This window comes from Eutrema salsugineum, unplaced genomic scaffold, assembly GCF_000478725.1.
Source record: "Eutrema salsugineum unplaced genomic scaffold, Eutsalg1_0 scaffold_17, whole genome shotgun sequence".
Classification (NCBI taxonomy): domain Eukaryota; kingdom Viridiplantae; phylum Streptophyta; class Magnoliopsida; order Brassicales; family Brassicaceae; genus Eutrema; species Eutrema salsugineum.
The window spans coordinates 2,636,855-2,661,707 of record NW_006256852.1 but is presented as its reverse complement, the minus strand read 5'-3'; the positions used below and the strand labels follow the sequence as shown (position 1 = coordinate 2,661,707).

The 24,853-nt window shown below is 31.5% G+C and overlaps 3 protein-coding genes across 4 annotated transcripts; 2 read left to right on the top strand and 1 right to left on the bottom strand.

Moving 5' to 3' along the window:
* Positions 1–1,913: 1,913 nt before the first annotated feature.
* Positions 1,914–2,428, top strand: LOC18020503. The gene has a single exon (XM_006403239.2). It carries the CDS (start codon positions 2,052–2,054, stop codon positions 2,292–2,294), a length of 243 nt encoding a protein of 80 aa, XP_006403302.1. The 5' UTR covers positions 1,914–2,051; the 3' UTR covers positions 2,295–2,428.
* Positions 2,429–13,204: 10,776 nt separating this feature from the next.
* Positions 13,205–14,268, bottom strand: LOC18020502 (WPP domain-containing protein 1). The gene has a single exon (XM_006403238.2). It carries the CDS (start codon positions 13,951–13,953, stop codon positions 13,480–13,482), a length of 474 nt encoding a protein of 157 aa, XP_006403301.1. The 5' UTR covers positions 13,954–14,268; the 3' UTR covers positions 13,205–13,479.
* A 1,693-nt stretch (positions 14,269–15,961) lies between these two features.
* On the top strand, positions 15,962–17,986 carry LOC18020501 (putative cyclin-A3-1). Of its 2 annotated transcripts, XM_006403237.2 has the most exons (7): positions 15,962–16,530; positions 16,654–16,886; positions 16,968–17,120; positions 17,218–17,251; positions 17,332–17,481; positions 17,616–17,750; positions 17,851–17,986. In XM_006403237.2, the coding sequence occupies exons 1-7, from the start codon at positions 16,207–16,209 to the stop codon at positions 17,920–17,922; spliced, it is 1,101 nt and encodes a 366-aa protein (XP_006403300.1). In that variant the 5' UTR covers positions 15,962–16,206; the 3' UTR covers positions 17,923–17,986. The 2 variants fall into 2 exon arrangements, with proteins under 2 accessions (XP_006403300.1, XP_024013278.1); XM_024157510.1 differs by lacking the exon at positions 17,851–17,986 and having other exon boundaries at positions 17,332–17,513; positions 17,616–17,668.
* Positions 17,987–24,853: the final 6,867 nt, after the last annotated feature.

Genomic DNA, 24,853 nt, shown 5'->3' with positions numbered 1-24,853 from the left:
TTTTTCCAATCAAATTACATCTTTATTTTTATCCCTCTTCAACCATTTTCCATGAAAGAAAAATGCAAAGAAGAAGAGAAAAATAAAACAAAAAAAAGAAGAAAGAAGAGAAGAAAGAAGATGGATGAAGGTGAAGATAGAAATGGAGATGGAGGTTGGTTATAGTGCAACGACGATGGTGTTAATGACGGTGGTGACGTCACCACTGACGTCACGATGGTAACGATATGTTATCGATAACGTTGTTAGCAATTAGCAAATGAGTTATCGATTATTTATTTATTTTTTCTCATTCAGATTTGTATATGTTAACACACAAAAAGTATCGGATATTATTGTTAACACGTTATAAATACCAGATATTAGTGTTAATACGTTAATATTTATATAATATGTTATTATAATTGGTATCATGTTAATTAATTATACAACATTATTAATATTAGCACGTTAACATTTTATATTAGACGTTAACAGAATAATTGTTATCATGTTAATTCTTTTTAGCATGTTAACAAGATGATTTTTGGTAATGAATAGTGTCATCGGACGTTTGATTGACAGTGTTACTAGTCGGTGGGTGAACAGTATTTCCAGTGTAATCTGTCAGAAAAAAAAATTAAATCAATGATAATTTTGTAAATAAACAAAGTAAGAAGGATAGAATTGGATAAAATAATATATTCTTTTTGATAGTTACCTAATTATTAATTTATCAATGCTATAAACTTAATTTTTTGATTAACCATTGATATACAATAAATTCATTCTATGAAAAATATGTCTGAAGAAATGTTAACATTGAACAGTGGTCCATTAATGACATAATTTAAAACCCATATTTTATTTCTATTTGATCTGACACGAAATCTCCTCGTATAGATTTCTAGGGGTAAAAAGGTATAAAAAAAATTGTACAGTATCGTTTTCTATGCTTAGTTATTTTTACAAACTGTGTTGGCGGATTGATCATTTCTTATAATAATTCTTAACAAAATACAGTGCCGGCCCGGCCCGTATATTTATGTGGGTTAAAGTTTAAAAAAATTAGTGTGGCCCTAATGATATTTGAAGTAAAAAATAATATCGTCTAACATTATTTAGTTACTAGTAAAATTACACTATCATGATCATATTTTTGTATCAAAATTAATTTTACAATTTAAAATTTAAAATTGATAAATGAAAAGAAACAAAAAAAACTCAAAATAAAGCACAAACCATGATGACATTAATCGAAGTGTGGGATGTAATGACAATGGAAATAGAATTATTGCAATACATTTACATGATCGTATTTCTAAGTGTGCCCCCTAAATTACATAATAAATTTTGTGGCTTGAAGCACATGCTTTATGTGCCTTAAGGCAACAATTATTTTTGTTTTTGTTGCTCTCGCATCATCACTCGTCAGCAACTAAATCCCACCGCTTGGATTTTACCTATTTGTCCTCTCACACAACATATTTGGTCTCTCATGCATGACTTCACACCGTGTTAACTCATACCGAATACGAAAAAAACAAAAGTCAAAATTTAACAGCTCACACTCAAGAAAGGTTGTTGTTTCTTCAATAAGAAAACCTACTGGTCTAACTAACCAATAAAAATTCCACTTTTTACAACGTTTGCTAACTATTAATCCAATTCCTACTTTTATTTCTTATAAACAAATGCCGTTTTCAATCTTTTTATGAAAGTCATAGAATTCAACAACATCTCTTGTGGAAAAGCAGGTAGTTTGGAAAAATTGATTCAGATATTCACTTGTAATATGAATACACATCAGCGGTTTTGTCTACCTTATATAAATAGTATAATATTGAACCTGAAGACTTCAATTAAAATATATGTAAAACGCGATAACAAAATGAGATAATCCAACATTCTTGGTCAAGATTTAATGCTCTTTGCTTACAAACGCGCACACAAACTCATGTATATAAAAAAAATCAAGAAGCCATTATACTTGATCTCCAAAGAAAAGAGAACAAGAATAGCTAGAGAGAGAAAAAGAGATATTAGTAATTGCCGAATATAAAGTTATACCTATGGAGAAGAAGATTAATGTGTTTGTGATGTTTATGATCTTCTCATTGGTTGGCTCGTCTTTGATGTTTGGGAAAGTTGATTGCAGAACCCTACGATCAAAGCCTTTGACAGATATGAACGGCCAAGATCAATCGGCGGTGGCCATGAAGGTGAAGAAAAACTCAAGAAATCAACCTCCATTGATGAAGAGCTATGGTTTCCGGTTAGCGTCTGGACCGAGCAGAAGAGGTCGTGGTCACTAATCAACAGTTACCACTTCTATTTCGATCTCTTCCAAATATTTTTCTCCATTTTTGTTGGATTATTTTAAATATGTAAATCGAATGTTTTTGTTGAGTGATTTATTCAAGGAGATGTAACGCGTAACATGTAGCTTTATCCGTCCATTGCATGTAAATGTTTGATTTTGTTAATTTTCAATAGGAAAGTATGTAATAGTAGAAAAATGATTATTGTACAAAGAGGTATTATTCGATTTCTAAAAAGCAAATGCATTGCCTGATTGTGGATAGAAATCCAACACAAAACAGAAACCAGAGTAATTTTTTGAATCGGTGTTTTTAAGGGTTGGTTTCTCTCGTTGGTCCTACCAGTTTCCTCTAATTCGTGTTAGCCGTTCAAAGGTTGGAGTTGTGGTTACTTTGAAGTGGTTTAATATTTCTTCAACCTTTGAGGTCTTTGTGTTTTGGGATTTTGCAGAAGTTTTGGTTGATTGGATTGAACTCATGGTTTTGTCGGTCGTGTGTGTTCGTGTAGAGATTCCAACTTCCAAGACAAGAGTTAAATGAGATATTCAACTGGTCCTTTTTAGTTTTTTGCTTTTGTGATTTATGCTAACTTCCTCTTTCATTTCTGCTAACTTTCTCTTTCAAGTTTGCATGGATCGTCTAAAAGTCTTAGCTTCCTATTTTTGGCTAGAGTTTGACTTTTGTATTTTGTGTATTATCGTTCGGTTGTCTTCCTTATAGGGATTAGTCTTGGAGAAATTTAGTTTTCCGCTTTGGAAGAGTTTCGATCCTTGCCGGCTTTGTATTACTTAGGAGTTAGGCTTAATATATCAATAAAATCTTTATATATATAAAACAATACAAAACCGAAGCCTTTACTGCTAAAAGGTGCTACCTGTCATTCCCTATAACTTTTTGTTTAATTAAAGATGAATAGAGCTTGAATCGTTCTTTTGAAGACTGTTATACAATAAAATCGTCTTCTTTAGTATTCATCATGGTTGTTATAAAAACTTGGCCCGTTCTACAATCGATCTGACCGGAAAGATTCCACATTGGCAATGAGTTCTGACTGTTTCTCATTTCAATTCAATCTGCGTTTCTTGCAACAGAGCTGTAGATTGTATAGATGATCACTTTTAAGATTTTGAGATCCATGATCCTTAAATTTGTAGTTGTATCCCACTTTGGTTACAAAATCTTGTGAAGGAAGATTAACCAGATTAAGTGTAATACTCTTATGTGAATGAATGTTTACTTTGAGTAAATGAAAAAAAAAAGAGGTTGTTAGAAAAGCAAACTCAAAGATCAAAAACCGACTCATCTAGTCGTGCTGTGAATGTCAACCAGCCCTTTGTTGCTTTGACTTTCCTTATATGTGCCTTTTTCTAGTTTTACTTTGTCGGAATTTTTTTCTTTCTACCACTTGTTTCTCTGTATTTGGTGTAGGGGAAAAGAATTCCTATAACTATTGAATTTTGACCCTAAACCAGAGCCGTGACTTATGTGTGCTGAGTTAGGCATTTGCCTAAGGCCACCAAAAAGTTAAAAAAAAAAGGCCACAATTTACTGGATTAGAAAAGCATATATACTAGTATCATTATTGATATTTATTTTTATGGATATTTATAAATGAAAAGGAAAATTTTGAAATAGGAAATTAACTAAAAACTTGAAACAATCATAATTAACAAAGTCCCACATCGATATCTAAGGAGGAAGCCTATAAGTTTTCTTCAATATATAAGTAGCAACATCAATTACGAATCTTTTTGAGCATAAAAACTAACTTTCAAAACAAAGTTTGTGTTTGACCGGTTTTATCGGTTTGATTCTGCTATTGCTCAGTTAAATAGACTTATTTCTTATTTCCAAAAGTTCAGAGATACAGGTTTTGAGAGAGCAAAAGCTGAAGCTATTCTATTGGCTGAATCCATGGACATTGAAGCTGTATTCCCTACAAAGGCAAAGCGTGTTATATGAAGAAAAAAATATTTTGATGAAGATTCAGAGAGAGTTGATGAAACAATGAATTTATCACCGGAAGAAAACTTTAGATTTTTTTACTTCATTCAACTCATGGACCAAGCTTTATATTCTCTTCAGGCGAGGTTTGAACAATTTCAGAAGTATGAACAAATATTTGGTTTTTTGTTTGATCGAAAAAACTGCAAGAGGCAAATGAGGATAGCTTGATGGTTTCTTGTACCAATCTTGAAACCTATCTGAAGCATGGAAATCATTCAGATGTTGATGGAAATGACTTATTTTTTGAACTAAAAGTTCTAAGACAAACTTTTCCAAGAGACTGCAAGCGACCTATAGAAGTGTTAAACTTTTTGAAACAAAAGAACAAGGCTACCCAAACTCTTGGATTGCTTATCGGATTTTGTTAACAATTCCAGTTTCAGTTGCTTCTGCAGAAAGGAGCTTTTCAAAGTTAAAATTGATAATCGTACCTCCGATCAACTATGTCGCAAGATAGGTTGAACGGGTTGGCTATTATTTCTATAGAAAGGGAATTGGTGAAACAACTCGATTATGTGAGTTTGGTGAATGATTTTCTAGGAAAAAAAGGAAGAAAAGTTATGTTTTAGAATTTTTATAGTTTCAGTTATTATTATTATTATTTTTGTATACGTTTAAGAAGATAATTTTTTATTATATTTTTTATAAGGGCTATATTTTTTTAATTCGCCTAAAGCCACCACAGATTTTTTTAATAATAGCCAACTTACTAAATTTAATCTGCCCTAAACGTACTAAATTTAATCTCAACTTTTATTGACCAAAGCATTTTTAATCCTAGCAGCAAAAAAAAATAGTAAACATTCAATACACAACTATTTGAACCCGAGCAAAAAAAAGAGGCTCAAAAACCCGAAACCCAACAAAAGCAAAAAAATCTTAATATTCCCATGAGAAAGGGGAGCCACCATGTCAAATCATCCAGTCATCATTGTTGACTGCCGATCATTTTCAGAAAATACTCATTTTATAGTTATTAGGTATCGAGCCCCACGAAATCGTAGAGGAAATACAGTATATTAAATTTTTAATTATTCTATTTATAAGTAAACATAACAAGTGATGATATTTAGATGTAAATATCCAATTTTTTGAAAAAATAACTACTATTATAAAAAATAAATAAATATAACTTTCAAAAATATAAAGATAAAAAGACGAATGAAATCGTACAAAGCAATTAACACACATTTCTATTTGAGTTCATAGTTTACAATTAATGTAACAATGTATAACTCAACATATACATTTATATAAAACACAACTATACGACTGACATTGAGAAGAAGTTAAACAACGATTATAACCCACATGATCAATTTTATCGATAGAATTCAATCGTTGATAGATATATTTTACAATAAAAAAATTTTAAAAATATTATCATGATATGAAATGTTAAAATCTCCAAACAAAGAGAATAAAATTCTAGTACAAAATCATGTATGAAAACAATTCAAATTTTTCATGATTTGTAAAAAAATTGGAAAATATTTGTATTTCAAACCATTAGAAATAGTTTTGATACATTTTTAAGTGAACATTATCTTTCAGAAACCTAAAATTATCTTGAATTTATAACATCATATAGCATTAGACATATTATATTGGCTTAACAAATTTTTAATTGTGTGATATTAGGCATTTTTTTAATTCGTTAGCTGTATCAAAAGTATAAATTTGAGAGAACTTTGGTAACTCACCGTCACATAGTGGTACAGACTCAATAAGATAATTAGTTTTATCATGTACTTTGAAACAATATATCCCATATGTGTTTTGAATAAAATAATCAATTTCTGCATCCATAGAAGTAAAAGCTATGATATAATTATATACTCTCATATATCAGAGAAACAAATGTTCACTTAAAAACTTAATTAATAACGGTAGAGGCTCACGAGCAGTAGAGAGTAAAACACAACCTTGTTTGCAACAAATTAAGAACAATGGTCGTTTACGAGCTACATCTCTTTCAATACTTTCTAATAACCAAACCCAACCATTACAATCGGGACACTGCATTACATTATTATTTGGTTTTTTTTTCGTGATCTTCATCATTTTCATTTAAATGGTTAACATTATTAGTTCTAATATTAAAAAAAGTAGTTATAATATTATGACTACCAATAGAAATACTTACTATTCCAACTTTTTTGGGGATAATAGCGTTTGATATTGGTTGAAAATCACCATCTATTCAAAAATAAATTCTTAACTAATATATATAAATTAACTTTCCAAAAGTATATTTTAAAAATATTAAATTTAATTGACATACTATTAACCAAAAATTGTTGTTAAGCGAAACTTTCTATTTCTATTGAATTTCCAGTATTCATTGATTTTTTATGTTTCCTGCAAGCAAATTTTTTTAAAAAATATATTATATCAATTTAATATTAAACTTTTAAACCCTTAAATGGAGGAAAACACAATAACAATTCAAACAGTATCAGCCAAGTTTTAAAAATATTCTGCATGAGTAAATTTTAAAAAATGAAAAACAATACATAAATAAATTTGATCATATTATTGAATAAATAATATCTTCTTTGTTTAAAAATAGTGAACTCATAGATCTTATGCCAATAGTAATAGAAAAACTTGTAACTATAGCAGATACTTCTACTTTATGTTGTTTAGCAGGTGAAATGTATGCTTGATAAATAAAATGTTTATCCATCTCTAAATAAAAATAAAAACAAAAATCTGTCTTATTGTTATATATATATATATATATTTAATTTAGTAGAAAGTTGTATCTTTTTAATGAAAAGTTGTGTCCATTCAATAAGTAATTGTGTCTTTATTTTTGAAAACATACAATGCTTCAATCTTGAAAAATAAATTGTTTATATTTTGAACAGTTACAATGGTTTAATAACCATTAACTCAAGAGGTGCACTGGTTTGTAAATTAACCTTAATTTCAAGAGTTGTAATGTTTAGTAAATAACTATAAAAAAAGAGTTGCAATGGTGGATAAAATGACCATAATCTCTAGAATTGCAATGTTAAGTAAAATAACCATAAACTCAATAATTGCAATGGTTCACCAAACTAATAATAACAAAAGACATAACCATATAATAGCTAGCAGTTATATACAAAAAATACAATTAAAATATATTTAATGGAAAGACACAACCGTTCATTCGAAGTTTTTCATATATAAAAAGTATAATTTAAAAAAATAAATAAATGAAAAGACACAAATTTATAATAATGATAACCTTTCATATTAAAAACTGTTATACACAAAATATTACAATTAATTTAAAAATAATAATAAATATAAAGACAAAATGGTACTATTTTTTTCACAGATTTATGTTTTTTTTTGTTCTTCCTTATCTTTTGTTTTGTCGTGAAACTTTTTTGTGATTTTTTATTTTCTTATTTTCAAGACTAAAATCTTCATCACTTTCACATAAATTGGTTTTTTCTTTGTCTTTTTTTTTTTACTTAACATCCAAATCTATTAGTTGCATTATCTACTTTCAAAAGTGCATTTTAATCCCCATTGTAGTTTGGTATATCATGTTTCTTATATCAAATAAATTATATAACTATTCTAGTATAACCAAAAGTAGTGCTACACTTGCATATATTTAATAATAAATTAAATTTTAAAAATTAGATTTTTAAATATAATAATAAACTTATAGGACAAAAGATTATGGTGCCTTCTAAAATTAGTGATAAAGTTGCCAAAAAATTATCATTTTTTTGTTTAGTCCTAATTTTTTGAATTTTCTTTCAAAACTATTTCTGGATATTGAGCGGATGTGAGACCCCCTAATTTAATCTTCTTTATTCATGGCTGAATAGAATTTTTTTTAAAAAAAAATAAAATATAACTAAAAACTCATAGAAACAAATATTATGTTGCCTTTTAAGATTAGTAATATAATTACCAAGAGAATTACCATTTTTAGTCTAAATTATTTAGCTTTTGTTCCAAAAATATTTTCTTGGAAAATGAACAGATCTTTCATGCTCCACTCCAAGTTTCTCTTTATTCATGGCTAACCATCTACTTAAAACAAATTCATCTAACACCATTTCAGTAACAATTGCTTACAAATGAACAATAATTTTCTAAAAAAAATCTAAGTTAATTTGAAATTTGTCAACAAAAAAATTGATGTAGAAGATAATTTTCAAAATTAGAGAGCATTATTAAAAAAATCAATAAAAGAAATAATGAAAAATGGAACAAAATATATATAATCTTGAAAAGACATAAGCATTAAGAAAAGCAACCTTTCATAATCGGCGTTTATGTACGAAATTGTACAAATTAATAAAATAAAACGAAAAGACACAACTACAGAAATCTAACCATTGAATAAATTAATAGTTATACACGAAAATGTATAATGAATTTAAAATAAAAAATAAACAGAAAGACACAATGTTCTACTCATAGTTTTTATTATATAGAATTCTAAAGGGTACAAATGAATAGTCACAATAGTTTAGAAGAAGCATAATTCCAACAGTTGCAATGGTTTAATAAACATTAACTCAATATGTGCAATGATTGATAAAATAACCTTAATTCAATAGTTGCAATGTTTAGTAAATAAATTAATTCAAGAGTTTCAGTGGTTGGTAAAATAACCATAATCTTTAGAATTGCAATATTTAGAAAAATAACCATAAACTCAATAGTTGCAATGATTCACTAAAAACCGGTAACATTTAAAATTTCAGCATTCATTTTCCATTAAAAATCGAATCATAGATTCACTAAATAAACAATACTTACTAATAACAAACGAAAAGACATAACCATACAATATTAACCGTTTATAAAATTAGCTGTTATATAAAAAAATAGATAATTTAAAAAATATTTAGTAGAAATACACAACTGTTCATTCATAGTTTTTCAGGGAAAGTTATAATTTAAAAAATCTAAACGAAAAGACACAACCTTATAATAATAACTTTTCTTAAAAATAATTGTTATACATGCAAATGTATAATTAATAAAAAATAATATGAATAGAAAGACACAATAGTTCAATAATAGCTTTTCATATTGTTCTTCACATATTAAGGTTTTTTTGTTCTTCCTAGCCTTTTATTTTGTTTTGAAACTTTTTGTGATTTTTTTTTATTTTTTCTTTTTCAAACTAAAATCTTCATAACTTTCACATAAATTGGGTTCTTTGTTGTCTTCTTTTTCAATTCATATCCAAATCTATTAGTTGTGTTAAAGTGCATATTTAATCTCCATTATAGTTTGGCATATCATGTTTTCTGTGTCAAATCAATTATATAATTGTCTCATATTTTTTAGATAATGAGCGGATGGTATATCCTTCAATTCAAATTCTTCTTTATTTATGGCTGAATAATTTTTTCTTTAAAAAAAATAAAATATAACTAAAAACTCATAAGATAAAATAAAATATTGCCTTTTAAGATTAGTTAATTACCATTTTTTGTTTAGTCCTAATTTTTTAGCTTTTGTTCAAATAATATTTTCTTGGGAAATGAGCCCATTTTCCACCTTTCATTTCAAGTTTTTCTTTATTCATGACTAACCATTTACTAAAAAAACTTTCTTGTAACACCATTTCTTTAAAAATTTCTTGCAAATGAACCATGTTTTTGTTTAAGAAATTTTAAGTTAATTTGAAATTTATCAACAATAAATTGATATATAAGATGTTGTTTAAGTAAAAGAGCATGAAAAGAAAAAAATTTCAATAAAATAAATAATAAACAATGAACAAAATATATACAATTTTAAAAAGACATAAATATTCAGAGAAGCAGCCGTTGATAATCAGTAGTTATGTACGAAATGGTACAATTAATAAAATAAAATGAAAAGACACAACCGTAAAATTGTAACATTTGAATAAATTAACATTTATAAATAAAAAGAAAAAATCGCATAAAAAATCTTTAAAATGGCAGCTACTGATTTAAACCTCTAGAGTTTTATACTAGCACTATAAACCCTCAATGCAAAACTTTTAACATAAAAAACCTTCAACATGGATTCCAAGTATGCAACACCAATTTTTTAAACAGAATAATTAACTCCGTTGGAAAATAAATTTCTTAAAAAATCAAAATTTTCCATTATAATATTCTTTTCACAAAACCCCTAAATCGATTTAGGGTTCATATAATTGGGTTTTACCCAGATAAAAGTTAAAATTGGATACAAGAGATTGGAAATTTCTGAACTTTACGGAAGTTCTGTATCTCCACAAGCTAAATTAGAGATTGACGATCTTGGTCCATTAAAAAATACTCTACAATTGACGAAAAAAAAAATACTCTACAATTACATTAATTCACAAAACATGAAACGGTGGAGAAAGAAGGTTTGACTTCCATCTGTTAATAACGGCACCTCGTTCAATTGTCTAGATGTAGGCAAGTAGTGTGAAATAAGGTTATTTCCTCTGAATTTCGAGAGCGAAAGAAAAACGGGAAAAAAGCTTAAAAAATCTTCAATTATTTAATATTTACCAGTTTTCTATGTGAACTTTTTGTGTTGTCAAAAATTTACACGAACTAATTTTTTAGATTAAAAAACTACTTGAAATATTTTATAGTTTCAGTTTTCACCACATGATTTCATAGTCATTAACGATCAAACGGAATTAGTAAACTCTGTTATTTTCCAAAACAAGAAAAAACTCTTTCAACTATTTAATCTTTGCCAAAAAATACATGAACTTTTAATGTTGCCAAAAACCCACACAAGCTAATTTTTCAATGTAAAAAAACCTGAAATATTATATGGTTTCAGCTTCTACTCCACTATTCACATCCATTAATGGTTTTTCCCAGATTCATTCGCTGATGATTATTCATTTGGTATTGGTTTCGTAGACCACATTTATTCCGAAAGGCAATTTGAATATAAACTCTTAACTAATCGACTCTTTGGAACAATGATCTCAGTGGCTCATAATAGAGTAATAAATATAAATTAGTAGGTGATCAACTGAAATAAAGCATGATAGATATTTTTAATCATCTATGAAGATCATCTTAGTGGAGATTAAATCAGCCCAAAAACAAAAATGAAGCACACATCTACAGAATCTTTAGTTATAAATATATCGTAATTTCAAAAAAAAATATGTCGTAATTTATTTTGAATTCTATTGGTGATAAGTTTTTTTTAGTTGTTGTAAACTCTTTGATATGTTGGCTTTTAAGTGTCATTTAATGTTAAAAAACAAAAACCAAAATTAGCTAATGTGGATTTCTGATAACGTGAAAAGTTCAGGTATTTTTTTGGCAAAGATTAAATAGTTGAATGTTTTTTCAGCTTTTTCTTGTTTTGAAAAATAACGGAGTCTACTAATTCCGTTTGACCGTTAACGGCCGTGAAATCGTTGAGTGAAAACTGGAACTATAAAATATTTCAAGTAGTTTTTTGATCCAAATATTAAATAGTTGAGGGTTTTTTAAACTTTATTCCTAAAGAAAAACGAATTGTCAAACTGATAATTCTGTAGAGCGAGGATTGAAGGAGATATGGTGACATCAAAAACAGAAATGGCAACAATGCTCGAGAGCTTGCGACCAAGTTTCTGATTCAATCTACGAATGCCCAGGCCGTCGTCGCTACCGCCGCCGCTACCGCCGCCGTTACCGCCGTCGCTACCGCCGTTGCTACCGCCGCCGCTACCGCCGTCGCTACCGCCGCCGCTACCGCTGCCGCTACCGCTGCCGCTACCGCCGCCGCTACCGCCGCCGCTACCGCCGCCGCTACCGCCACCGTTACCGCCGCCGCTACCGCCGCCGCTACCGCCGCCGCTACCGCCACCGCTACCACCGCCGCTACCGCCACCGCTACCGCTGCCGCTACGTACCGCCGTATGGATCGTTCACGAAAGTGGCAGATAAGATGCTTCATTTTCTTACTCGGATTGATCTCTCGGATTCATGGCAGCTTTAGCTCAAAGATTCAAGGCTCCATTTTCTCCTTTCTCTTAATTGCTAACTTATCACTTTTGTATCCATTTTTAATTTTTTTTCTAAGTAATTTCTAATTAGATGAACCCTAAATCGATTTGGGAGCTTTGTAATTTTTTTGTTTACTTATTATTATTATTATTATTATTACTATTATTATTATTATTATTATTATTATTATAATTATCAATTAATCATTATTTTTATTGATTTAAACATGTTTTAAAATTATCAGAAAATTTGAATTTTTAACGGATTTTATTCTCTCAGTTAAAAAGAGTCAATTATTCCGTTTAAAAAATTGACAATGTATATTCAGAATCCAAGTTGAAGATTATTTATGTTAAGAGTTTTGAATTGAAGGTTTATAGTGTTAATATAAAACTCGGAAGGTTTAAAGTGTCATTAACTGCTATTTTTAAGGTTTTTATGCGATTTTTTCTAAATAAAAAGGTATAATAAAAAGATACAATTGTTCAAAAATTCATGAATTGTAATATTTGAATAAATTAGCAATTATAAATAAAAAAGTACAATAGAAAGACACAATAATTCAAGAATTCATTCATAGTTTTTCATTTTGTTATTATTAATAGAGAATAGATATATTGATTACAATTTAAAAAGTTTAAGTTTTATTGTCTAACAATGTCGAATAATCATTATCAAGTTTTTCAAATAAATTAAGCCTGTGATTAACTAAAATAAAATTCTGAATCCTCTTTTGACATTTTTTTATTTTTTTGACGGCTAAAATAAACATATTCATCTTTTCACTAAGTAGTAGAACATATTCAAATTCTTGAGAAACCTACATCAAAAATAAAAAAGAATTAAAAAAACTATTTAGCTGCCCAATGCACTTGAAACAACTGTATTTCAATATTAAACCCATTTCAAATCCAAGTAGAAAGATCAAACTTCAACATTATAGGACTTCATGAGTTACAGAATCCAAACATTAGATCTGTAAAAGTAAGATTAATGAAATTAATAACACAATTAAGCAAGCGAAACTGCAAAAGCAAACTACGAAAAGCACACACAAACAGAAAAAAAGGAAATGTTCAAAGCTATGAAGATTGTCCAGAATCATCATCATCAGGTCGCAAAAAACTAAGAAATTCATAATTAGTCACTACAAGAACTTTCAAGAATCTCATCTCATACGAATCTAGCAAAGAGATAACAAAAAAAAACCAAATTCAAGCCTCGACCTTCACCGAATCCACATGAGCTTCTTCCTCTTCTTTGACATCTTCAGTTGAATCGGCCTTCGCATCGGCAGCGATTGGGTTTGGAGAAGCCAAAGGACGAGTCTTCACAGAATCAAGCACAAGCTTGCTAATCTCTTTGGAATAAGCTTTAAGTATCTCAATCCCGTCATCATCACCCACCACGGCGGCGGAGGCGACGCCGTAAGCCTCCTCCTCGATGGATTTCGCAACGGATGAAGCTTCCTTGGAAGGGAAAATTTCGTACCTTTTAGAGAGGATAGATTCAGTGGATAACGACTCGATCAGGCGGTTGACTACGGCGTCGCGAGTTTTCTGAGACAGTGGCCAGATTCGGAGCGAAATGCCTCCCTGCTTCTTCTCCAGCTCATTCTCCTCCTCCTTTGAGATTTTCGTCGCCGGAAGTGTGGTGGAAGTGGTGCTGATCGTCTCGGTTTCCGCCATTTCCTGAGGTAAATTGTGGAAAGATTTTTTTAGGGATTTTGACAATTTTCCCGGTGGCAATTTTTTGGGGTGATAAAGAGTAGGGTTCGGTACGGTGTCGTTTAAGGTGTTCGGTTTAATTAACCAACCAAACGTCTTTCCTCCGAAGAGTTTATGAGAAAAGAAACCGCTAAATTAGCAAACCAAAGGTCAAAATTAACAAACCGAAGGTCAAAATTAACAAACCAAAGGTCTGATTTACAAACGAAAGGCCAAATCTATTATATTATATCTATTATATTAAAACAAAAATATTTTTAGTGCTTGCATCCAAACAATTCCAACGTTTTTTTTTAAAATAATTATTTAAAAACTGTTTTAAAATTATCCTATTTTATTGCGATATTGTTTTAAAAAATATATTTTATTTTATATATAAAACTAATTTTGAAAATTAGATATCAATTTAGATTATTATTTATTTTAATATATATTATATTTAATTTAAAATTTAAAATATTTATAAAAAATTGCAATTAAGTTTAAGTCTAAAAAGTTAGATATTAAGTTAAATTACTTTAGACTTCTTTAAATATAGTTTAGATTTAATTTAACATTTAAAATTTAAATAATAGATTAACAAATTTAAAATATTTATAAAAAATTGCAATTAAGTTTAAGTCTAAAAAGTTAGATATTAAGTTAAATTACTTTAGACTTCTTTAAATATAGTTTAGATTTAATTTAACATTTAAAATTTAAATAATAGATTAACAAATATGTTATTGCGTTTTTTTAATCATAATCAATCAGTCCAAAAATTTACATATTGAAAATTGATAAATATTTATATTATATGATAATTTGATGGGACGAGTTAGGTTTTTTTATAATTGTGTTTTATGAGGGTAAAATTGTCAAAACATGTAAGATATTAAGCTAAAAATATTTCAAAATTAGTAAATATTTTATTATATAGTAATATGAACAAATGGATTAGAATTATGGTTTTTTAACCACAGTCTTTTTCAGATTAATAGAATGAACGAATTAAAATTATATTTTTATAATAACTGTCATTTTCGGGTTATAATTATGTTTTTATGTTCGCGGTCATAATAATATTAACACCAAATTTAAATAGAAATTATATATATATATATATATATAAACAAAAATGAATCATTGTTACTTGTTATAAAACATAAAGCACTTTTAGTGTTTGTTTCCAAACATTCTCAAAGTTTTTTTTTTTAAAATATTTTATATATATATATATATATTTAATTCCGAAAATTAGATATTAATTTAGATAACTAAAAATTTCCTTAAATATAGGTTATATCTATAGTCTCTAGATATTAATTTAAATAAACTTCCTTAAATATAGGTTAGATTTAATTTAACTTTTAAAATTTAAATAAGATTTTCAGACTAACACATATAATTAACAAATATCTTATTATATTTTTTTAGTCATATTGTATCAGATAAAAATTTCACATATTGAAAATAGATAAATATTAATATTATATAATAATTTGATGGAACAAAATAAGTTTTTTTTTATAATTATAGTCTTATGCAAGTTAAGTTATTAAATCATGCAAGATATTAGAAGAAAATTATTTCAAAATTAGTAAATATTTATATTATAAAGTAATATAAACGAATGGGTTAGAATTATGGTTTCACAATCATGATTTTTTTCGGATTAACAAAATGAACGAGTTAAAAATACATTTTTATAATAATAATTACTTTTTTATTAATAAAATAACCAGGTTAAAATTATGTTTTTATAATTATGATGGTCATAATAATACTGAAAAAAAATTAAAAAAAAATTAGATCTAAACACAATTTTTTATATCACTTATTAAAAATTATATTTATAAAAAAAAATATTAAATTATAAATTTTGATTAAAACAAAATTTTTGTGCGGATGCACAGTATAAAATCTAATATTGTTTTAAAATTGAAGGGCAAAATGAGAAAAAAAAAATAAGAAAAGAAGAAATCCCGCCAACACAGAATTCGTCTGATTATTCTTCGTAACCAAAACAAAAATTCGAAACATCTCAAAATATTCGAAAAGAGAACAGAGAGCGCCAATTCAAATGTTGATTCGACAAATCTCTAAAAATGGCGCTTTGCATCTTCCTTCCCTTTTTCTCCCCTCTTCTCTCCTTCATTCTCTTCCAATCTCAATCTCAATCTCTCTCTCGTTACTTTTTTTTTCTTCCTCTCTCTCGAATCCATCGATCCAACCATGTCCGACGATAAGGAGAACTTCGTTAGGATGACGAGAGCAGCGACGAAACGAAAAGCTTCCATGGAAGCGATTATAGACGAGGAGCGTCTCAGCAAGAAAAGAGTTGTGCTCGGCGAGCTTCCGCACTTGTCCAACGTCTCGGCGACCAAAAAGCCCAGAAAAACAGTTAAGGTTCCGACGAAGGAGAAGAAGAAGAAGCCGATTTCGAATGTCACATCAACGCCAAAAGAATCAATCTCTGATATCGACACGAGATCTGATGATCCTCAGATGTGTGCTCCTTATGTTTCCGGAATCTTCGACTATCTCCGTCAATTAGAGGTAACAAAAGTTTTCTCGATCTGGGTTTCATGTATTTAGACAGAGTATTGAGTAGTTGCTGGATTCGTGCTCGTTGATTTGTAATTCGAGGATTTGAATTAGGTTTTTGGTTGAAATCTTCAGGGGAAGGAAAAGTCGAAGCCTTTAGTTGATTATATTGAGAAGGTTCAGAAAGATGTAAATCCAATTATGAGAGGAGTTTTGGTTGATTGGTTAGTGGAAGTTGCTGAAGAGTACAAGCTTCTCTCGGACACTCTTTATCTCGCTGTCTCTTACATTGACAGATTCTTGTCTATCAAGACTGTTAATAGGCAGAAGCTTCAGCTTTTGGGTGTTACTGCAATGCTTATTGCCTCGTAAGCAATCTTTAAGCCTTCCTCTTTTGTTTGTTTGAAACATCTCTTTTTTTTTTTTACCTTATGTATGGTCTCCTGTAGGAAGTATGAAGAGATAACTCCTCCAAATGTGGAAGACTTTTGTTACATCACAGACAACACTTACACAAAACAAGAGATTGTGAAGATGGAAGCTGATATACTTCTTGCCCTTGAGTTTGAATTAGGAAACCCCACCAGCAATACGTTTCTAAGGTTATAATCTTACGCTTCTTGTTGGTTGTTGACTTATAATGGTTGTGTTACTTCATTTTCTCATTTTGCTTCTGCTTGTGTTGGTTTTGTTGTGCAGACGGTTCACAAGAGTAGCACAAGAAGATTTCAAAGTAAGCTCTTGTTGAATTAAGGCATTTTTGCAATGTATTAGAGTATTGATTTACTAAGAATTTTTGTTTTTGTTTTTCAGATGTCACATTTACAATTGGAGTTTCTCTGTAGCTATCTTTCAGAGTTAACCATGTTAGAATATAATAGTGTGAAGTTTCTTCCGTCTATTGTGGCTGCTTCATCTGTGTTTCTTGCAAGATTCATCATCTGTCCAAAACAACATCCCTGGGTAAAAGCGTGGTTTCTCATTCTAAATTCTATGTACATCACTTTGTTTAAGACACTAAATCTTTTTTTCTCATTCTAAATTTTATGTACATCACTTTGTTTAAGACACTAAATCTCTTAGTTGTAATGTAACAGAGTGTAATGTTGGAAGAATACACAAATTACAAAGCGGGTGATCTGAAAGAATGTGTGGGTATGATACATGACTTGTACCTGAGCAGAAAAGGAGGAGCTTTACAAGCTGTAAGAGAGAAATACAAGCAGCATAAGGTAAACTAGTTTAGCTATTATGAAATGATTCTTGAGTTGAGATGTGAAGAACACAATGTCCTTGAGATTTACATGTTTCTCTCTTTCTCTCTGTATACAGTTCAAGTGTGTTGCGACTATGCCTGTATCGCCAGAGCTTCCTCTTACCTTTTTTGAAGATGTCAACATTTAGAGATTAAGAAGCAAGTTGTTGGTGTTTTTGGGTTGTATATGTGTTAGGACCACTTTTAATTGGGATTTGAAGATCTCAACTTATGTTTAAAGATTTTTGGTTCCATCGTTAATGGTAAACATCTAGACATGGCTTGCATTTCTCACCTACTTAATCACAGAGAATTAGCCACACAAAAAAAATGAAACAGAGGAGTTTAGGTTCATTTGTGTGAATGAAACAATACCAAAACAGAGTTTAAGATGAGTCTTCAAGATGAGTCCTTTAGAGGCTGAGAAGAATCTAAGCTAAAGTAAATGCATCAAAAAGATAGCACACCTTTTTTAGGATATTTGTTTGAATAGATCTTTTCTTTGTCTGCAGTTGAAATCCGATGAGGTGTTAAATGAGGACATGGAGATCAGATTATAGCTTAGACTTAAGAGTTGTTGAAAGACAAAAAGAACATGAACTAGTCAACTATTACAAATTAAAAATATAAAGAGTGGATTGCATGTTAGACATCAAATTAAAAGGAAGTGTAAACACTTGTCGAAAAAATGGTACAATTAGATAAGATGACAAAAAGATAAGTGATCCAAAGTACATATATTGTTTTAAAGTATCAACTCTCTTTACACATTCCAGTGTTCCGAGAATTATAAGAAAAGAAGAGAGTAAGAGATTCAGGAATCCAACCATTTTAGAATACCTTTTTAGAAAAGAATAGAAGGTTTTAACCAGTTAGAGAAGAAAGGATAGTTACCATCATGTGCTTCCACGGATAAACATGCTTTGCATTGTGGAATGAGCAGGAACAGACCGGTAGACACACCTAAGAATGTCCAACCACAGCTTGACATGGAGCAAAAAAAACAGCAGTGCTGTGAGGCTCGTGACTATAGTAAAACAGAAGATCAAGCTGTGTCTCCTTTTTTCCAGGTCTCTGCTGCATCAGAACTAGTGATGCAATGAAGGCAAGTATCATGGCGATGATCGATGTTGACTTAAGCTTGAAGTTAACTTGGTGAGCAAGTTAGATATTTCTTATTAGGATTAGAAATATGATTAGGAGTTATCTAAACATACTTAAGAGTTATCTAAGAAAAAAAAATTTGTAATTCTAATAGAAAAAATGATTTTTCCTCTATATAAGGAGATTTCAATGTGTGATATAACTTATGAGTTTGAGGATTTGAGTGTTTTAGTTTTTGAGAGAGTTTTCTAAAGCTTAATAAAGAGAATTATTCTTTATTAAATCTTTGAGTTCTTAATTATCTAACTTTGAATTCTAGAATTAGTATCAGAGCTTTATTAGAATTCAAAATCGAACATCATACAGTATCGAATCATGGGAGATATTGTGGTGCAACCGAGAATCCTAAGGAAGGAGGATGGCCTTCCTCAATCCAGTGTCCGATGCTCACCTCAACAAATTACACAGTGTGGGCAATGAGAATAAGAATTTTTCCTCAAGGTGCACAAAGTCTGGGATATCATAGAAGCAGGAACAACATATGAAAAAAAGAATACCATGGCGATTGATCTGTTGTTTCAGTCGATACCCGAGACATTGATTTTGCAAGTTGGGAAGCTAGACGCGGCGAAGCAAGTTTGGGAAGCAATCAAGTCGAGAAACATGGGAGTATAACATGTTAAAGAGGCAAGATTGCAAACCCTAATGGCAGAATTTGATCGCATTAAGATGAAGGAAACTGAAACCATCGATGACTTCTCTGGAAATTTATCTGAGATATTTTCAAAATCAGAAGCCTTAGGAGTAAAAATTGAAGAATCAAAATTGGTTAAAAAGTTTCTTAAAATTCTTCTTCAGAGAAAGTACATACACATAGTGGCGTCTCTCAAACAAGTGTTGGATCTCAACACTAGAAGCTTCGAGGACATCATAAGACGTCTTAAAGCTTAGGAAGAACGCATCTTCGAAGAAGAGGAAGAAGAAACACATGAAGATCAATCCAAACTGATGTATACAGAATCACAAAATCGAGATTTCAATGGAGAGAATAAAGGCAGGGGACGCAGAGGACGTTTCTACTCAAGAGGTAGCGGTCAAGGTCTTTCTAATGGAGGAAGAAGAGATCCATCGAGAAATATTGATCTTTCAAGGATCACTTGCTACCGATGTGACAAGCAAGGTCACTACGCCTCAAGTTGCCCGGATCGATTACTTAAGTTGCAGGAAACTCAAGAAATCAACAAGGATGAAACTGAAGATGCGCATGAGCTTCTAATGCACGAGGTGGTATACTTAAACAAGAAGAAATATATACCAAGCGAGTATGAAACAAATACTGGAGAAGAAAATATATGGTATCTTGATAATGGGGCTAGCAACCACATGACAAGAGATAAAAGATACTTTACAAAAATCGACAACTCTGTTACCAGTAAAGTTCAATGGTGATGATTCAAGAATAGATATAAAAGGAAAGGGCTCGATATCATTCATTGACAGATATGGTGATTCAAGGAATGACAAACGTCTACTACATTCCAGCTTTGAGAAGCAATATCATTAGCCTCGGACAAGCAACAGAATCTGGCTGTGATATAAAAATGAAAGTAGACTACCTAACAATGCATGATATCGACGGAAAGCTGCTTGTGAAAGCCATCAGATCACGAAATCGTTTATACAAGGTTCGAATGAGGATCACTGATAAAGTGTGTCTACATCTAACAACAATGAGTGACTCGAGTAAGTGGCATGCGAGGCTGGGGCATGTCAATATTGACACAATAAGGAACATGATGCACAAGGAACTAATAAAGGGAATACCACAAGTAAACACCAAAAAGGAAATCTGTAGTTCGTGTTTACTTGGGAAACAGACCAGACAAGTATTTCCCAGGCTACCCTGTATCGAGCATCTCACAAGTTTAAGCTCATACATGGAGATCTTTATGGGCCTATGACACCAAGCACAATGGTTGGTAATAGGTACATATTCGTTCTTATTGACGACTACTCAAGGTAAATGTGGACTATTTTGTTGAAAGAAAAGAGTGATGCATTCAAAAAATTCAAAAGCCTAGTGGAGCAAGAATCAGGAGTAAAGATTCGAATCTTCAGAACAGACAGAGGAGAAAAATTTGTGTGATGGGCTTGCGGGCCAGGGGTTTGTTTTTTTACAAGCCTATTGGTCCTCAAAAAAATTTAAATTTATAAAACCCTAGTATCTGCAAGTGCACAGATGTACGTTGTATGACTTAGGGTGTCGATCCACAGGGAGGATGTCTAATCTGCAAGAAACAACAAACTAAGAAATAAGCAAAGTCATAAACTCATGGAGTTTTTGGGGTTTTTGGTTAAGAATCCTAAACTAAACCTAATATAATATTCACAAGAAATAAAATGCAATGGATATGAATTGTTAAAAGAAAATCTTAAGCATATCGACTCAAACTATATATCTAAACTCATAGGTGGCGATTCAGACTTCTCCGGTTTACTGTAATCAATGTCAAAGCATTTTCAATTAGTCTCCAGGCGATTTATCTTCATCTGTTTATGGGATCTGCGTGGAACTAGAATAGACATGTGTATGATTAACCAACTCTCGCCATCTTAACCAACTAATCACTCAAATCTGACAATTAACTTTCGCTCTCATGCCAGAATTAAGATCATGCATTAAATATTGAATTCGTCTGCTCACATCTTCTCTACAGGTAGCACTCACTCCTATAGCGACTATGTTCTTCTGAAGCTAGGTATGGATGATCTAATACAGCACTCTCGTGGTTCTAATCGATCCTAGGCTCAGAGAATAGGTCATGAATCTACTCTCATGCAATATGAACAACTTAGAAGAGATGAGATCCAAAATATGGTCTAGAAACTTAGAAATCCTAATAAACATGTATGCCCATCAAAAACTTCTTCAAACAACTTGACTCTCTGGGACTGATCTACATGATGCAAGGAATGATAAAAGACATGAAAGAATGCAAAAGATGAAACATAAAATTTAATTAGATAGAAAGGAGAAAGGAAAATGGATTAGGGGAAGAATCCCCATCTCCATCGCCTAACCCTAGAAAAACAAAGTTTGGTGGCTCAAAAACTCATTACAGGAGCACACACCCGTTTAGGACTGCTAAGAAATGTATTTATAGGTCCTAAGGTCTTCCAGGTCTCATTTAGGGCTTCTCTGAAGAGAAATGGAATGGATTTGATGTTGGGCCTTGTGGCTCGTCATGGATCCACCGGGTGTGAGAGTCTTCCGGGGCAGGCAAAATGCACGTTTGCCGCGGGTGAGAGTCTTCCGGATCTGGTGAATTTGGTCAACTTGTTCTCCATGTATCTTTTGATTGCACATTTGGATCTTCGTGATGTAAAGTGCTATGAAAAGCTGGTTGTCTCCTCTTGATTGTCTCCAAATTTAAGCTGGATCGGACGGTGAGAAATCTTCATTTGAGGCTGAACTTCTGACGGTCTGACTCTGAGCTGAAAATGTGAATTTCTTCTATTTTGCCATCATTTTCCCTAAGTTTCCTAAAAAGAGCATTGAAACTACAAACACATAGAAAACATAATAAAAGTTCTTAAAACTGATTAAACCTTTGAAAATATATTTGAAATCAATGGTGAAAATGGGTAAAAATACGGTGTTATCATTGTGTCACAGGAACTTATGTCGCATTAAGAGACATCTTACTGCACCATACACCCCTCAGCAGAATGGGTGGTCGAAAGGCGCAATAGAAATTTGATGAAGATGGCGAGAAGCATTATGAAACATATGCGAATGCCAAATTACTTATGGGGATAAGCAATCAGACACTCCATATATCTGCTAAATCGAGTTGCTAGAAGAGCAATCAAGATTGAACCCCATATGAAGCCTTCTGAGTCAAGAAACCTAACATCAATCATCTTCGTATCTTCGGGTGTATCAGATATGCTAAAGTGGAAACACCATACCTAAAGAAACTTGATGACAGATCGAGAATGCTTGTTCATCTTGGCACTGAACCAGGATCAAAGGCATATAGGCTACTAGATCCACAAACTCAGAGAATAGTGGTGAGCCGAGATGTTGTTTTTGATGAAATAAAAGGCTGGAACTGGAACTCCAGCAGCTCAGGTCAAGGACAAGATGGAAGCTTTAAAGTCGTGTTTGGACATTTTGGAAACCATGGAATCAAAGGAACAGAGGAGTACGATGAAATAGTGCCGGAAAAGGAGAAAGAATACTCTGAAAACGAAGCAGCAGAAGAAAAGTTCATAACAACTCGCAAGCATGAAACAGAAATCACAGATGCTGCTCAAAGTTCGTCAACACCAGGTTTGAGAATATCAAGTAGACCAATTATAAGGCCAAAATATCTGGAGGATTTTGTTTGTCTCGCTGAGGAAGAAGGAGAAAGACTACTTTTGTGTTTGAATGATGAATGCTATCGGATTTTAACCATTTTTATGGATCACTTTAATATTTTTTTCAGCTGTTTTTTACTCCATTTTTAAAGGTTTTCAAAGGATTTCTATGTTTTCGGATTTTAAAAGATTTTTCGGGTAATTTGGGAGAAAGATATGCAAACTGAAACAAAAAGACTCCTTTGGATAAATTCAAACCGTCAGAACTCTCATGGAGAGACGAAGACCTTCTCACCCCCCCCCCCCAAAAAAAAAGTTTCACACTTAACAGAAGACTCAACAAGCTTTCAAATGCACTTGGTTTGGAGACATTCCAACGGTTAGATCTCAAGATATTCAATATGCACCAGAGACATTTGAAGACAGCCGGCAAGCCACGCGAACGCGGCCAACAGGCCATTCACCACGGCCAGAGCCACGCGACCGCGGCCAATCACCTATTCCCCACAGTCACGCTTCATGCGATCGTGGCCGACATCCCTACCTTAAGAAGCCCATTTCTGAAGTCTAAGTCATTTTCCAGCCTTAATTCTGGAACTTTAGAGACCTTGGAGTATTAAAAACTATAAATACTTGTCATTTAGGTCATTTTTAGATATACCTTTCATACTTTTACAGAAACCCTTTTTCTCAGCCGTTTTATGCGATTTTTAGAGAGGATTCTCCAACCTTGAGTTCATCAATAGAGAAGCTTTCTTTCATATCTTTGCTTTAATGTTTTTGATTGCTTTCATTAAAACCAATGATAATGTCGACCTCAGCCATGTCTGGGTAGCTCCCGAGTTGGGCATAGGGTTCCCGAAAGGGGCTCTCATAATCTAATAAGACATCTAGGTTTATAGATCTGGGATTTTTAACTATGTTCTCCGTTTCTTCTTATTCTTAATGCATGTATGCTTGATTGATCACCTCGTGTCTCATCTAGATAGTTATTGTTGCGAAAGTTTTCATTAAGTATCCAACCTAGAATGAAACAGACAATTTTTTTGTACGAGTGGAAACCTACCTGCGGCGAAGTCGTGAGTACTGACGAGTCCTGTACAAGCTCTAGTGTCTCCTCTCTTCTAGGGCTAGAGTGGAGACCTACTGGTTAGGGTTGCAAGAGACAGTTGGTTATGATCACGACAGTGACGTAGTCATACCGCCGTATTCGAGCTCTAGAACCCTAATATTTTGATATTCGTCAATCCCAATCTAAAATCCCTTGAAACCGATTATGATCCCTGTAGAGTTTCCGAAAGTCCAATGTTTTTAATAATTGTTTACAACTTAATCGTTTTACATTTGCTTCTTTTAGATCTGCATTTTTACTTGCTTTAGTTCGAATTCCTGCTTGCTTAAATTGCTTTCATTCGATTTTCAACTTGCTTTTTAGGATAGATTTATTTGCTTTCTTTATTTTTAGTTTAATTTGTGACAAACACCAACCCCTTAAAACTGATTTAGTCTAAACATAAACTTAGAAACCGTAGAAAAATAATACGCACACAAATCCTTGCGGATTCGATCCCTAAGTACTACGACTGATTAGCTGTGCACTTGCGGCTTTCA

Excerpts from the sequence above, each read along its gene's own strand:
- LOC18020501 (XM_006403237.2), top strand. The coding sequence starts at position 16,207 with ATGTCCGACGATAAGGAGAACTTCGTTAGGATGACGAGAGCAGCGACG. Across the intron at positions 17,121-17,217 it reads ACCAGCAATACGTTTCTAAG|ACGGTTCACAAGAGTAGCAC; the intron begins GTTATAATCTTA and ends TTTGTTGTGCAG. Across the intron at positions 17,252-17,331 it reads TAGCACAAGAAGATTTCAAA|ATGTCACATTTACAATTGGA; the intron begins GTAAGCTCTTGT and ends TTTGTTTTTCAG.
- LOC18020503 (XM_006403239.2), top strand. The coding sequence starts at position 2,052 with ATGGAGAAGAAGATTAATGTGTTTGTGATGTTTATGATCTTCTCATTG.
- LOC18020502 (XM_006403238.2), bottom strand. The coding sequence starts at position 13,953 with ATGGCGGAAACCGAGACGATCAGCACCACTTCCACCACACTTCCGGCG.